Source organism: Saccopteryx bilineata, chromosome 6 (genome assembly GCF_036850765.1).
Source record: "Saccopteryx bilineata isolate mSacBil1 chromosome 6, mSacBil1_pri_phased_curated, whole genome shotgun sequence".
Taxonomy (NCBI): domain Eukaryota; kingdom Metazoa; phylum Chordata; class Mammalia; order Chiroptera; family Emballonuridae; genus Saccopteryx; species Saccopteryx bilineata.
Genome location: NC_089495.1, coordinates 153,597,920 through 153,613,593, shown reverse-complemented (window position 1 = coordinate 153,613,593; position 15,674 = coordinate 153,597,920). Strand labels below are relative to the sequence as shown.

Genomic DNA, 15,674 nt, shown 5'->3' with positions numbered 1-15,674 from the left:
ATGATATTAGTGCATATGCCATAAATTGTTGTGAGGATTAAATGAAATTATTAGTGTAAAACTCTTAGCACAATGTCTCACTTATAGTTTAGTGCTTAATAAATAATGAGCTACTTTTGTTACTGCTACTATAATTGATACCCTTATTCATTATACAGATTAAAATAACTGAAACTCAAGAAGTAACTTGCCAAAGACCACATGATAAATGGCAGAGCTAGAACATGAATTTAAACTTGAATTCCAAAGCTCTTGCTTTTTTTCTTTAAAAAAAAATTTTAATTTATTGATTTCAGTGAGAGAGGAAGGGAGAGCAAGAGCCAGGAACTCAGCCTTTTTTTGTGTGCCCTGACCAGGGGTCACACCAGCAGCCTCTGTGCTTCGGGATTCTGTGTGTGTGCCCTGACTGGGGGTCACACCAGCAGCCTCTGTGCTTCGGGATTCTGTGTGTGTGCCCTGACTGGGGGTCACACCGACAGCCTCTGTGCTTCGGGATTCTGTGTGTGTGCCCTGACTGGGGGTCACACTGACAGCCTCTGTGCTTCGGGATTCTGTGTGTGTGCCCTGACTGGGGGTCACACCGACAGCCTCTGTGCTTCGGGATTCTGTGTGTGTGCCCTGACCGGGGGTCACACCGGCAACTTCTGTGCTTCAGGATTCTGTGTGTGTGCCCTGACCGGGGGGTCACACCGGCAACTTCTGTGCTTCAGGATTCTGTGTGTGTGCCCTGACCGGGGGTCATACCGGCAGCCTCTGTGCTTGGGGATTCTGTGTGTGTGTTCTGACCAGAGGTCACACCGGCAGCCTCTGTGCTTTGGGACAATGCTCGAACCAACCAAGCTATCTGGCCAGGGTGCATGCATTTTTTAAATCACTGTTCTTTATCTTTGTTTGATTCTGATTCTGACATTTTTCTGATTTTATTTTTAACTTTAAAAGTATTTTAATGAACTTCAGTGAGATATAAGAGATATAATTTACATACTATAAATTATATTCATGTAAAGTGTATAATTGGTTGAGTTGTGACTTAAATTATTTTTGATGTGAAACCCCAAGATTGTGGGTTCAGTTTCTGGTCAGGGCACATGCAAGAATCAACCAATGAATGCATTAATAAGTGGAATAACAAATCGATGTTTCTCTCTTTTTCCCTTCTAAAAAGTCAATTAAAAAAATGTTAAAAAAAAAACCCCAAAAAACCCCATGTTGATATGGAAAAATTTCTGTGATATCTCAGGTAGGGTTAAACTGTGATGCCTTGGCTGGATAGCTCAGTTGCTTACAGTGTCATCCTGATACCAGGTTGTGGGTTTCATTCCTGGTCAGGGCACATATGAGAATCAACCAATGAGTGCATTTGTAAGTGGAACAACAAATTGATGTTTCTCTCTTTTTCCTTTCTCTCTCTCCAAATCAATTTTAAAAATTAGTTTGAGTAGGCTGTTTTTAAAAGCTTTTCTATACTTTCTTAGTTAAAATTTTTTTGTATGTGTGTTTTTCTGAAGTGAGAAGTAGGGAGGCAGAGAGATAGACTCCTTCATGCGCCTGACCAGGATCCACCCCGCATGCCCACCGGGGGCGATGCTCTGCCCATCTGGGGCGTTGCTCTGTTGCAACCGAAACCACTCTAGCAACCTGAGGCGGAGCCCACGGAGCCATCCTCAGTGCCTGGGCCAAATTTGCTCCAATGGAGTCCCAGCTGCAGAAGGGAAGAGAAAGAGAGGAAGGAGAGGGGGAAGGGTGAAGAAGCAGACGGGCACTTCTCCTGTGTGCCCTGGCCAGGAATCAAACCCAGGACTTCCACATGCTGGGCCAGTGCTCTATCACTGAGCCAACTGGCTAGGGCCCTTAGTTAAATTTAATTTTTAAAAAGTTATGTGACTTTTTTTAGTATGGCCTTTTTCCCCCACTAAACTCTGGAGAAATAAGTGTAATATAGTTGAGAATTATTGACATAGAAAAACTCTCCAAGATTGGCTGATAGAAAATACCATATTTTTCATTCCATAAGACGCACTTTTTTTCTCCCAAAAGTGGAGCGGAAAATGCCCGTCTGTTTTATGGAGCAAAAAATATGGTATTTTATTAAATATTTTAACACACTACTTGGTTCGGAATATTTGTTTTTCTTATTTTCCTCCTTAAAACCCTAGGTGTGTCTTATGGTCAGGTGTGTCTTATGGAGTGAAAAATATGGTATTATATTAGTCACACCTCAGTGCAAATATTTTAGAAGCTTTGGACTTCTAGAAGTTATATCATACATTTTTAAAAGTAAATTGAAAATGTTTTATATTTTGATCTTTCAATCTTTCATTCTTGATTCATACAAATCTCTTTCTGGCTTGGCTATTATGCTAAAAACAATGTGTATCTAGCTTTCTAGTAATATTTTGTTTCTTAATGTTTTTATTAAAGCTGGGAAGAAAGGAGAACTGCCTCTGGAAGAATCCAGTATCTAAACCACATAACAAGAACTACACAGTGGGAACGCCCAACACGGTAAGAATATACAAGTATCTTCCCATGGTCTGTGCTGTTCACCCTCCTGAAATCGTCCCTTTATGTTTAACTATCAGTTTTACTGGATTTCCTGTCTTGGTTTATACTGCTCTAGATCAGTAGATTTTATAGCAAGTGCCATTATTATTTTTAAAAAGTAATTTTCCATAAGGATTGTTTGGCAGGTTGTACTGTTATTATAGCTGCAGGGCCTGTGATGATACTCAGTAAATATTTACTGAATGAGTTAAATGAGTAAATTGAGAAGTCATCTTATTTTTGGGGACTCTTAAAAAATGTTTTTGCATCCATTATTGAGTGGCTGTACATTATATATATATATATATATATATATACACACACACACACACACACACACACACACACACACAGGGTATATACAGGATCTACATTTGTTCAGACATATAAGGGGATGATTATATTTATTCTGTTGCATCCAGTAAGGTCTTTAAAGAACCAGATACTCTGAGACAGGTCCCCAAACTATGGCCTGCGGGCCGCATGCAGCCCCCTGAGGCCATTTATCCAGCCCCTGCCGCACTTCCAGAAGGGGCACCTCTTTCATTGGTGGTCAGTTTTTTTTTATAGTCCGGCCCTCCAATGGTCTGAGGGACAGTGAACTGGCCCCCTGTGTAAAAAGTATTGGGACCCCTGTGAGACCATGTGGAAGGGCACCCTACTTAGTGTAGGGGGCAAGGGGATGGTGGACCTTGCAGAGGAAAACTCTGAAAAAGTGAAATTTCTGAACTAAATCCTGAGAAATGTTAGGATTTAGCCAGGTAAGGTGAAGAAAAGTATTCAGGGGAGTATGGCATAGCTATCATTTGGTTATATGCCAGCCACTGTGCTCAGCATTTGGGCTGTGACACTGAACATAGGGCTTAATGTATAATGATACAGAGGTATAAGGTATTTTTTGGAAACGCCAAGGAAGTGCTTTATAAGTAACTGAAAATGAATTAGTGGCTTAATTTTTTTTTTTTAAGTAAGAACAAAGCTTATTTGCCACCTGTACTCAGTGTTTGTTTTGCCCCACCCCTTTTTTTCCTGAGCAGGAAATAGGTACAAGACATAGAACATCAAATGCTTCTCACTAGCTATACACACTTCTGTTTACTAGGGATTAATTTCTTTACTCATTGAATTACAAAGCTTTCTCTATTGTTATTCTTGGGTAAAAGCTCAGTTTTTGGTGCTATTTTTTAAAATGCTTATTTGAGAGTTGCATTTCTAGTATTAAACTGCCAAAGTGTTTTATTGAAGTCAGCCTATTTTTATTATATCAGAGGATAAATGAATGTGTACTTGTTTCAGTATTTTAGTGAAATCCATTTCCTTCTAATTCATTTAAGTGATAAAATTGACTTTGATTTCCATATGTGTAAAGTTGATTGTATTGTAAATGTTAGTTTAAAAATTAACTCTTGATTATCCTCTTATTTTGGATGACCTACAATAGATTGGAGGCTCTTTGAAGAGAATTTTTTTCTTTATACATTCAATAAATATTTATTGAGCAACAGTATATGCCCAAGCACTGTTCTGGGTGTGGGAGATATTGTAGTGGAGAACAAACTAGGCACTCTTGTCTCTCAAAAAGTATTCCAGTGCTAGAAGACAGACAAAGACAAGAATGAAAATAAGAATAAGAAAAAATAATTGCTATGCAAAATAATTGCTATGCTGAGGAAGTAGGGTGATGTGCTATCAAATGTCTGGGTGACTAGTTTAGATTTGAATGTCAGAAAGGACCTCTTAGAGGCCACTTTTAAGCTAAAGCTATGATTTGAATGGCAAAAAAGGGAAAAAAGCTCGACTTAGGAAGAATAGGAGAACAAAGCATTTTAGGTGAAAGGAAAAGCTGTTGTCCAGCACTGAAGGTAGAACGTGTGCAAGCCCATGGGGCAGGAAGAATGTAGGTATGGTGGAAGAAGAGGAGGGCCATGGAGAGAACTTGGACCTGAGAGGTGGGCTGTAGCTGAGTCAATTGGTGCTTTGTGAGCTAGTGCTTTACGAATATATGTAGACTTCATATAAAATGTAATTAAAATCAATATTAAATGATTTAAAGACTTAATTGACATTCTTTTTATCTCGAGGTTTTTTGTTTGTTTGTTTGTTTTTTGTATTTTTCTGAAGGTGGAAACGGGGAGGCAGTCAGACTCCCGCATGCACCCGACTGGGATCCACCCGGCACGCCCACCAGGGGGCGATGCTCTGCCCATCTGGGGCGTCACTCTGTTGCAACCAGAGCCGTTCTGGCACCTGAGGCAGAGGCCATAGAGCCATCCTCAGCACCCAGCCCAACTTTGCTCCAATGGAGCCTTGGCTGGGGGAGGGGAAGAGAGAGACAGAGAGGAAGGAGAAGGGGAAGGATGGAGAAGCAGATGGGCACTTCTCCTGTGTGCCCTGGCCAGGAATCAAACCCAGGACTCCTGCACGCCAGGCCGACGCTCTACCACTGAGCCAACCGGCCAGGGTCTATCTCTTGAGTTTTATTGGTGCTTAGAGGCTTCAGGCTTTTATGCGGAGTTTTTGAAATCTTTATATTTGTATTAATCATCCCATTTTCCTGTAAGTGATTATTACTGCAGTACATATGTTGTCTAGAGAGCTCTACATTTGATATCTGAATTGAATGCCTTTTTTTCCCTGTTACTTTTCAATAGACCGGCATCTGAGTATTCTAGTCCTGGCAGGCCGCTTAGCTGCTTTGTTGATGAGAACACTCCAATTAGTGGAACAAATGGTGCAACATGTGGACAGTCTTCAGATCCCAGACTGGCGGAGAGGAGAGTCAGGTCACAACGACATAGGAATTACATGAGCAGAACGCATTTACATACTCCTCCAGACCTACCAGAAGGCTATGGTATGACAACTAGTAGAGGAAAAATAAAAAGTGTGGTTTACTGATTTCAGTTTGCTGAAAAAGCTGGAATAAACTTTTGCAGAAGTTATTAATCTGGATTTAGGAATTCTGCATGAAAGTAATTATGTAAAACCTCCCAGCTTTGTAAAGTCTTTGAATTGATAGACTACTTACCCAACAGTTTTACTGTTGTCTAGCCGTTTGACCTCAGCCTCTTTGCTCTTTTATAATGAAATAAGTGGAATGATACCTCTCTTTATCCCAAAAGTATTTTGAGGAGCATATGAAACAATGTGAGACTTCTTTATAGGCAGGCACTGTGTAAAAGGTAAGATGCTGTTGTTACTGATGATGGGCATCTGAAGTTAGGCCTGAAATGTAATTTTCTAGTCATACATGTTTAGAAATAATTTCAAAAGCATATTTCTGATGGTATTTATATGTTATATTTGTATTACCCACAATTTTGGGTTATCTGAGTAATTGTGTTATTGTTATAAATGATTTAGTTATTTGTATAAAATTATCATGTAATTTCATAAACTGTAGAACAACATGTGGAAAATGACAGGAATCTTCTAGTTGAATACAGAGCTTTAAAATTAAACATAACTAACTACCTGACCAGGCGGTGGCGCTGTGGATAGAGCGTCAGACTGGGATGTGGAGGACCCAGGTTCAAGACCCCGAGGTTTCCAGCTTGAGCATGGGCTCATCTGGTTTGAGCAAAGCTCACCAGCTTGGACTCAAGGTCGCTGGCTCGAGCAAGGGGTTACTCAGTCTGCTGAAGGCCCACGGTCAAGGCACATATGACAGAGCAATCAATGAACAACTAAGGAGCCGCAACAAAGAATTGATGTTTCTCATCTCTCTCCCTTCCTGTCTGTCTGTCTCTCTCTCTGATTCTCTCTGTCTCTGCCAAAAAAATAAAAAAATAAAAAAATTTAAAGATAACTGTGAACACTCTTGTAGATAATATGAGCTTGGCTATTTTCTCCTTTCTCGTAAATGCTAACCTGTTACATCCTGTCCTCTCATAGCCTGCCCATGAACTATTCTGGGCTCCTGGTGACACCTACTGACCAACATTGGGAATCGCTTAATTTAACTTGTATTTTATTTTTACTGTAGAAGATTTTTAAAACTGTACTGCAAATGTATAATTTTAACTTTATTTTTTAAACATATTTTAACTCAATTTTTAAAAACCCAGTGTGTCCATTAATTGTGTTTGAGCTTACAGCACAACTTGGGCTGGGAGACAGGCAGACGTGGGCTTCTATCCTGGTTTTGCCACATACTAGTTGTGTGATAGTAGGTACGTAATTTAACCTCTCTGAACCTTGATTTTATTTTCTAGAAAATGGAGAAAATAATAATACCACCCATGTAGTTTGTTACAAGAAATATCAATAAATAGTAATTTCATATGAAGTGCCTCATAGCATGTCTGGCATAGAAAGCACTTAGTTTCAGCTGCTGTTACTAGTGTCCAGCCTCAGAATAACATGTTTCCTGTCACTGCTGTTTAAGTGAGATTATAAGGCAAACTGTTTGAAGGGAGGGTGGGGTGGTTATAGTTTGTATGATACGGATTAGAAATTTTTTTAACCCAGCCAAAACATATGAGTAAAATGGGTACCAAGGCTGAAATTATTGCAGCTGTTATCTACAACCAACTTAAAACATTATTATGTTTATAATTTTTAAAAAATTAAAGTTTAAATTTACTGACATAGTTAAGGGTTTATAAACAAATTAATTTTTTGTACCAATAAATATTAACCATAGTGTTACCCTTTTTTATGTTGGAATTTTTCATTAGATTTTGTTTAAAGAAAAGTAGTTTTATTACTTAACCACATGAAAACTAAAAACCACTGGTGAAGGAGCACTTTCACAGATCCCTTCTCTTTGCACTGGCTTCCTCCCTCTATTCCTGAGGGCTTTGAGTCAGCGTCACCTTTGATTCTTTTCTCCCCAGTCTGCACACTGCTCTTTACTCTTCCTCTTTCTAACTTCGTTGTATTTCCACCTTTGCCTGTTTTTGATTATACAGTGTCTCCTCGGTATTCCATCTCTTGCTTCTGTGTAAATCTAAATGTAGTCTTGAGAATACACCTCTCTCAAAGGAAAAAACCCCCACAAGTTTTGATATAAAATGAAGCATAGCCTGACTGGTGGCGCAGTGGATAAAGCATCGACCTGGAATGCTGAGGTTGCTGGTTCAAAACCCTGGGTTTGTCTGGTCAAGGGACATATGGGAGTTGATGCTTCCTGCTCCTCCCCACTTCCCCCTCCCCTCCCCTCTCCCTTCCCCTTCCCTCCCTTCTATAAATAAAATGAGGCATAAAAAAATGACTGTCTTATGAAACTTTTGAAAGTTTCCGTAAGTCCTTTAGAATCTTCACAGTTAACTAGCCTCTTTCTCTGAGCCTTCTTTTGTTCCCCTAAGGCTCCAAATTTAAGACAAATAAAAGATCATTTTTTTCATTTTCGGTGAATTACTGTACTGTCACAATCTTGTTTTCTATTTTGCATTGCAACATGGCTAGTGTTTGAACTACATTTTAAGTATAGTTGCCTTTAGATAGCTGACCTGTGACCCCTCATCATTATTTATAAGATTGCTTCCAGGGGGCCCTGGCTGGTTGGCTCAGTGACAGAGCATCAACCTGGTGGGTGGATGTCCTGGGTTTGATTCCTGGTCAGGGCACACAGGGAAAGCGCCTGTCTGCTTCCCCACCACTCCCCCTCTGAATAAAAGAAAGAAAATGATTGCTTCCAGGAGAAAGTATATTCTGAGTTCAGAACATATTATTTGTAAAGCAAAATTATTTTAATAATACAGATTGGTAATTTGAATATTCTACTTATGAATATAATATTCTCAAGTCTGCAGCCGTCTTTGATTTAGACATTCTGAGTATATTTTTATTATTAGTATTTCTTAATTTTACAGAACAGAGGACAACTCAACAAGGTCAGGTGTATTTCTTACATACTCAGACTGGTGTGAGCACATGGCATGATCCAAGAGTACCCAGGTAAGAACATACTCTAAATACTCTTCCTACCATTGAATATCCATTTTACCTAGGATTTCTTTGATTATTTAATCTTTAACTTCTTAAAATAGTTTGTGTAAAAGTTTGGCTCTTTCTAATGCTTATTTTAGTTTGACATTTAGTAGAAAGTCCTACCTATACTGCCATCCTACCCCAGTGCCCTACCCTGCAGTCAAGTCCCCAGTTAGTCTGCACTCTCTCCTTTAAAAAAATCTGGGCAGTAGTGGTGCAGTGGATAGAGCACTGACTTGGGGTGCTGAGGTCCCAGGTTGTTAGTTTGATGCTGGCTCATCTGGTTTGAGCACAGGCTTGCCAATTATGAGCACAGGGGGTCGCTGGCTTGAGTATGGGATCATAGACATGGTCTCAAAGTTTCTGGCTTGAGCCCAAAGGTCACCTGGAGCCCCCCACTCCAGTCAAGGCACATATGAAAAGCAGTCAATGAATAGCTAAAGGGACTCAACTACGAGTTGATGCTTCTTATCTCTCTCTCCCTGTTTTTTTCTCTCTCCCTCTCACTCTCCCTCCTCTCTTGCTTAAAACAAAAAATTATGGGCAAAAACATGGATATTTTATGAGTTTGAAAATTGATCTGGGGAAAAAGACATACAAAACTTTACAAAAAAATACTCTTTTTTTATAAGGTAGTAAATTAATTCTTTTATTTTTGGTTAGGTTCTTTTCAAAAAGGTTTATTTATTTTGACCTTATATAAGTGTATTAAGTGTTCTTTTATATGTTCCTTAATAAAATTTCATCTTAATATAGAAAAGAAATAGCTTAATAAAGTTAAATTTTTATTAAATGTCAAAATTTGTACATTTGAACTACAGAAGTAGTTGAGTGCATTTACCTGAGATCTTTTCTTGCCTAAAGCTTGTACTCAGTGCTCTACTTGTCAGAATTCATGTATTTGAATCAAAACCAGATGTGACTAGCTGATCTTGTATTGCTTTGATACTCTCTATTTATTTATAAGTAAAGCAAAATAATGAAAATGTTTTACTTTGTTGTAGAGCTTAATTAGAATCTTTTGAGGGTGGCTACCAAAGAAATGTCACTAATTATTGTATCAAGATTGCCATTTCTGTGACTTGGCATATAAACTGTTTAAAAAAAGTAATGGTGAGGAAGTTTTTGTTTTATTAATAAGCTCACTGAAAAAAAATCCATGGACCTAACTTTTAGCAACAAGACTTTTATTATGTAAATTATGAAGTGTAATGGATTATGTTTTTTCCAATTGAAGATCAATAATGAGCTTTTTTTTTTTTCCTGTATTTTTCTGAAGCCGGAAATGGGAAGAGACAGTCAGATAGACTCCCCGCATGCGCCCGACCGGGATCCACCCGGCACGCCCACCAGGGAGCGATGCTCTGCCCCTCCGGGGCGTCGCTCTGTCATGACCAGAGCCACTCTAGCGCCTGGGGCAGAGGCCGAGGAGCCATCCCCAGCGCCCGGGCCATCTTTGCTCCAGTGGAGCCTCGGCTGCGGGAGGGGAAGAGAGAGACAGAGAGGAAGGAGAGGGGGAGGGGTGGAGAAGCAGATGGGCGATTCTCCTGTGTGCCCTGGCCGGGAATTGAACTCGGGACTTCCGCACGCCAGGCCGAGGCTCTACCACTGAGCCAACTGGCCAGGGAATAATGAGCTTTTTAATAGAATAATTTAAAATCAGGAGGAAATGTATAGACAAAAGTGATTTTAAAAAAAAAGCAAAATGTTTTACAATAGTGAGTAGATCTTGAGTTACCTGTCGAAAGAGGAGTATGTAAGCTGGCATTAGAGAGAAATTTTGGCAGAACTGTTGGTAATATGTTCTTATTCCTAAGGAAACATGTCAGTTTTTCATTAATGAGTACATGGTTTCTATAAAGGTTTAAGAATATTTCCTATTGAGTATTGAATAACAACTTTGTGTAATTAATTATACTCTGGATGATTCTTCTCTTTGTCTCTGTGCTCCAAATTATCTTATATCATCATATTACCATCATCTCTTTTGTTTTTTGCAGGATCCTTTAGTAAGCATGCCATTTGTATGGAGGATGTCTTATCAAAGCAGACTATAAATTGAGATTCTATTAAAATGTCACTATTCAGAAATGTTTATAAAATATGTATAATTCAGGCACTTTAAAGATATGCAGTAAACTTAGATTTATCTGAAAAGTCTCATTTCATCAAGTTTTACTTATCTCTTTAAAACAGTGATTAATGCCATTGCGTACTGACTGTGTAGTCTTTTTTTTTTTTTTTTTTTTTTTTTTTTACAGAGACAGAGAGAGTCTGAGAGAGGGATAGATAGGGACAGACAGACAGGAATGCAGAGAGATATGAAGCATCAATCATTTTTTCATTGTGACACATTAGTTGTTCATTGATTGCTTTCTCATATGTGCCTTGGCCGTGGGGCTACAGCAGACCGAGTAACCCCTTGCTCGAGCCAGTGACCTTGGGTCCAAGCTGGTGAGCTTTGCTCAAACCAGATGAGCCTGCGCTCAAGCTGGCGACCTTGGGGTCTCGAACCTGGGTCCTCCGCATCCCAGTCCGATGCTCTATCCACTGCGCTACCACCTGGTCAGGCTGTGTAGTCTTGAAATATAGATCCATATTACTTTTTATGGCTGTGTACATTCCATTTTTCTTCAATCATTTTCCAAGTGGAAATAAAGATTGTTTCCAGTATTCTGCTTTTTAAATCAATTCTTTAGAGCTCTCCCATGTATGACTGTAGATTTACATAGTTCTAAATAAAAGGATATGAAATCGAATTCTACATTATATCAAAGAGTTATTCTTTGATTTCAATATTTGCTTTTCAATTCTAAAAGTTTCGCTTTAAAAATCTGTTTGTTCTTAATAATCTCCCATTCATATTTTGCCTTTGTAATTGTTCCCTTATTTATTTATTATTTATTTATTTATTTTTGTATTTTTTTCTGAAGCTGGAAATGGGGAGAGACAGTCAGACAGACTCCCGCATGCGCCCGACCAGGATCCACCCGGCAAGCCCACCAGGGGAGATGCTCTGCCCACCAGGGGGCGATGCTCTGCCCCTCCGGGGCGTCGCTCTGCCGGGACCAGAGCCTCTCTAGCGCCTGGGGCAGAGGCCAAGGAGCCATCCCCAGCGCCTGGGCCATCTCCGTTCCAATGGAGCCTTGGCTGCGGGAGGGGAAGAGAGAGACAGAGAGGAAGGGGGTGGGGTGGAGAAGCAAATGGGCACTTCTCCTATGTGCCCTGGCTGAGAATCGAACCCGGGTCCCCCGCACGCCAGGCCAACGCGCTACCGCTGAGCCAACCGGCCAGGGCCTTATTTATTTATTTTTAAATGTTGCATGCCATCGCTGTTCTTTCTGTTTGATCTCTGACAGTACTTGGGTATCTAATTCTGTGGTTTTATTGTTTCCATGGACTCTCAGCATGATTTTCCTTTCTGAAGTGTTTGGTGATTTTTGTTAGTTTTTTTTTTTTTTTTTTTATCTTAACTGGTTTGAGTTCTGTAAACCTAAAATAGGAGTTAGGAAGTTTTCCTGGAATCCCTTCCTCCTTCCATTTTAGTTCTCAGCTTAGGAGGAAGGTTCAGATGTCCTTTTCTACCCTTGCTGCTGGCCAGAGGCTGTTTCCCCATTAACAGATCCCCTCTGGCAGTCTGACCCCTCTGCTGCCTGCCACTCAGGTACCAGGTTTGGCTCAATTCACTTGTTTCCTTTAAGTTTGGGGAAGGATCTTTAGAACTTTTTTTCTTGTCTCTTTAGACTAGCGGTGTCTCAAACAGTATGTTCCTTTCAAGCGTTAGTTCCATAGCAGAAGTGTTTTGAAGCCACTTATAAGCAGAAGCCAGAATGTGCTCATTGCTGTATTTCATTAGGACTAGGAAGAGATTTGGGCAAAAAACTTTTTCAAGTTTATGTTTGTTTTTTTTGTTTGTTTTTGACAGACAGAGAGACAAATAGGGACAGACAGAAAAGAAGGGGAGAGAGATGAGAAACATCAGTTCTTCGTTGTGGCACCTTAGTTGTTCATTGATTGCTTTCTCATATGTGCTTTGACTTGGGGACTACAGCAGAGCAAGTGACTCCTTCCTCAAGCCAGCAACCTTGGGATTCAAGCCAGCAACCTTTGGGCTCAAGCCAGTGACCATGGGGTTGTGTCTGTGATCCCACGCTCATGCCAGCGACCCCATGCTCAAGCCGGCAGCCCCGTGCTCAAGCTGGTGAGCCCGTGCTCAAGCTGGATGAGCCTGCGCTCAAGCTGGCAACCTTGGGCTTTCGAACCAGGGTCCTCTGCGTCCCAGTTCAACGCTTTCTCCACTGCACCACCTCCTGGTCAGGCTCTGGTTTAACTTTTAAAACATGATTTTGATGAGATTTGCCATTATAATTATCTGTTATAGTTTAAGTTTACGTTAGACATGCTGCTTTTATATCATTCTTATAGGTCCTGTAAATCTTGTTTTGTGTGCATGTATGACCAAGACAGAGAGAGACAGAGAGAGGGACAGATAGGGACAGACAGACTAGAAGGAAGAGAGATGAGAAGCATCGATTCGTCATTGTGGCATCTTAGTTGTTCATTGACTGCTTTCTCATATGTGCCTTGACCAGAGGCCCACAGCAGACCAAGTGACTTGCTCAAGCCAGCGACCTTGGACTCAAGCCAGCAACCTTAGGCTTCAAGCCAGCGACCTTGGGCTCAAGCTAGCGACCATGGGGTCATGTCTGTGGTCCCATGCTTAAGCCAGCGGTCCTGTGCTCAAGCTGGTGAGCCTATGCTCAAGCCAGTGACCTCGGGGTTTTGAACCTGGGTCCTCTGCATCGCAGTCCGACGCTCCATCCACTGCACTACTGCCTGGTCATATCTTTGTCTATATGTAATAGTGTCTTAAGAATGTGTGATACAGTAACAATGTTCGTAGGTCCATTAAAAGTGTTTTGGCTTTTTATTTTAGCAGTGACCCTTAGAGTATTCTTCCTTCTGTGTCTTAAACAGGTTCTTTATTCACTAGCTTTATAGCTTTCAAAATTCAAGATGGAGAAGTTATCCTTTAAAATATATACTGTGATTATTTTTAGCATCATAATTTTCATATTTCCAGTTTAGCTTTGTTGGAGACCTTAAAATTAATAATGGAATGAAATTGGCCCTGGCCCGTTGGCTCAGTGGTAGAGCGTTGGCCTGGTGTGCAGAGGTCCCGGGTTCGATTCCCGGCCAGGGCACATAGGAGAAGCGCCCATCTGCTTCTCCACCCCTACCCCTCTCCTTCCTCTCTGTCTCTCTCTTCCCCTCCCGCAGCGAGGCTCCATTGGAGCAAAGATGGCCCGGGCACTGGGGATGGCTCCTTGGCCTCTGTCCCAGGTGCTAGAGTGGCTCTGGTTGCAACAGAGCGACGCCCCCGAGGGGCAGAGCATTGCCCCCTGGTGGGCGTGCCGGGTGGATCCCGGTCGGGTTCATGCGGGAGTCTGTCTGACTGTCTCTCCCCGTTTCCAGCTTCAGAAAAATACAAAAAAAAAAAAGGAATGAAATTTATTTATACAGATTTTACAGTGTAGTAATAAAAGAATCAAAGAGAAATTTTAGAAAACAATTCTTTATACCACTGACATTTGTAAAACAATATTTTGTCAGATAAGTACTGAAGTACAGTTTATGTTGGCAAGTGTTGTGATTGCTTTTGTATTAATTTGAAATCTGTGTCACATTAAAGCCCAAGAACAAACTTTCTAAAAATGCAGGCTATGTGATAAGTTTCTGAGCCATTTATGGATTGGGTTCTGAATATGCAAGTTTGTTAAACCATTGGGAATTAAAGATTCCAGCTGAGCGTCTCAAGTTTTTGAAACAATACATTTTCTTATACTTTATGAAATTGTTCTGTCATTTATACTTGCTGGGCTCAGCAGGCCCAGCAATGAGGTATCCTTTACTTTGTATTTGTTTTTGCAGGGATCTTAGCAACATCAATTGTGAAGAGCTTGGTCCATTGCCTCCTGGATGGGAGATCCGTAATACAGCAACAGGCAGAGTTTATTTTGTTGACCATAACAACAGAACAACACAATTTACAGACCCTCGGCTCTCTGCTAACTTGCATTTAGTTTTAAAGTAAGTTTTTGAAGTAACACCTGTGAAAATGTGAATCTGAACAAGAGAAGACTAATGATGCATTTTATAATAAATATGATAGACTGCTGTCTTCAATTATAAATGACTTTTGTTGAACAAAAGGGTGACAAGTTTTGCCCTTGCCAGATAGCTCAGTTGGTTGGAGCATTGTCCCAAAGCATAGAAGTTGCTGGTTCGATCCCCAGTCAGAGCACCTACAGGAACAGATTGATGTTCCTGTCTCTCCCTCTCTCACTCTCCCCTTCTCTCTCCCTCTCTCTAAAGTCAATAAAATAAACATTAAAAAAAAAGCCAAGAAACAGCAAGGTTTCCAGAAACCACCGAAGTTTTCTTTGATATATGAGTATTTTAATTGCACTGTGCGTAAGTAGCAGCCTGTCCTGAAGTGTTAGGAAGAGGGTGTGTATCAAAGGCACTCTCTGGTACACCCGAAGGGACAGACTGCCTTATGGGCCAGGCAGGGACTGATCCCCAGGGGCATCAGAAATAGCTCAGGGTAGCTGAATCCATCTCAGAGCATGTTTTGTTGTTAGTTTTGTTTTTTAGCTTTAAGTCTTTATTCCCACTTGTAAGACTTAGTCTTTCATACAAATCTTTGTGAATGGCCGACGTACCTTGGATTTTTTAATCAACTTTATTGAAATATAACTGACATATAATAAACTGTGCATATTTAAAGTGTGCAGTTTGTGTTTCATGCCTCTCTGTAATTCCCCTCCCAGCCTTTCCTGTGGGGCTGCCACCTGTGTTCGTTTCCTAGGGCTGCCATAGCAGAACCATGATAGGAACTCATACTCGCACCCTGGAGTCCAGAGTGAAGGCTAAAGTTATCATCATGGTGTGGTTCCTTCTGGAGTCTCTGAAGGAGAACCTGTCTCACACCTGGATTTTGGTGGTTTCTGGAAACCTTGCTGTTTCTTGGCTTGTAGACACATTATCCCAGTCTTTGTCTTCACATGGCCTTCTGTGATCTGTTTCTACCCATGAACTAGGTTACCAAATGCACCACATCTGTCAATTCTCCACGTCTTCAGACACCACCTGGGTGTACAACAATTGAATTCAGTTCTGACAGTACTTACAGT

General features: G+C 40.7%; 1 protein-coding gene across 1 annotated transcript in view; it reads left to right on the top strand.

Annotated features, from left to right (window-relative positions):
* SMURF2 (SMAD specific E3 ubiquitin protein ligase 2) overlaps positions 1-15,674 on the top strand; it is a 122,398-nt gene that overhangs the window by 85,808 nt on the left and 20,916 nt on the right. Inside the window, exons 7-10 of the mRNA XM_066234684.1 lie at positions 2,422-2,505; positions 5,196-5,398; positions 8,361-8,445; positions 14,410-14,568. Of these exons, the coding sequence (XP_066090781.1) occupies positions 2,422-2,505; positions 5,196-5,398; positions 8,361-8,445; positions 14,410-14,568 (531 nt within the window). The remainder of the gene's footprint in view (positions 1-2,421; positions 2,506-5,195; positions 5,399-8,360; positions 8,446-14,409; positions 14,569-15,674) is intronic.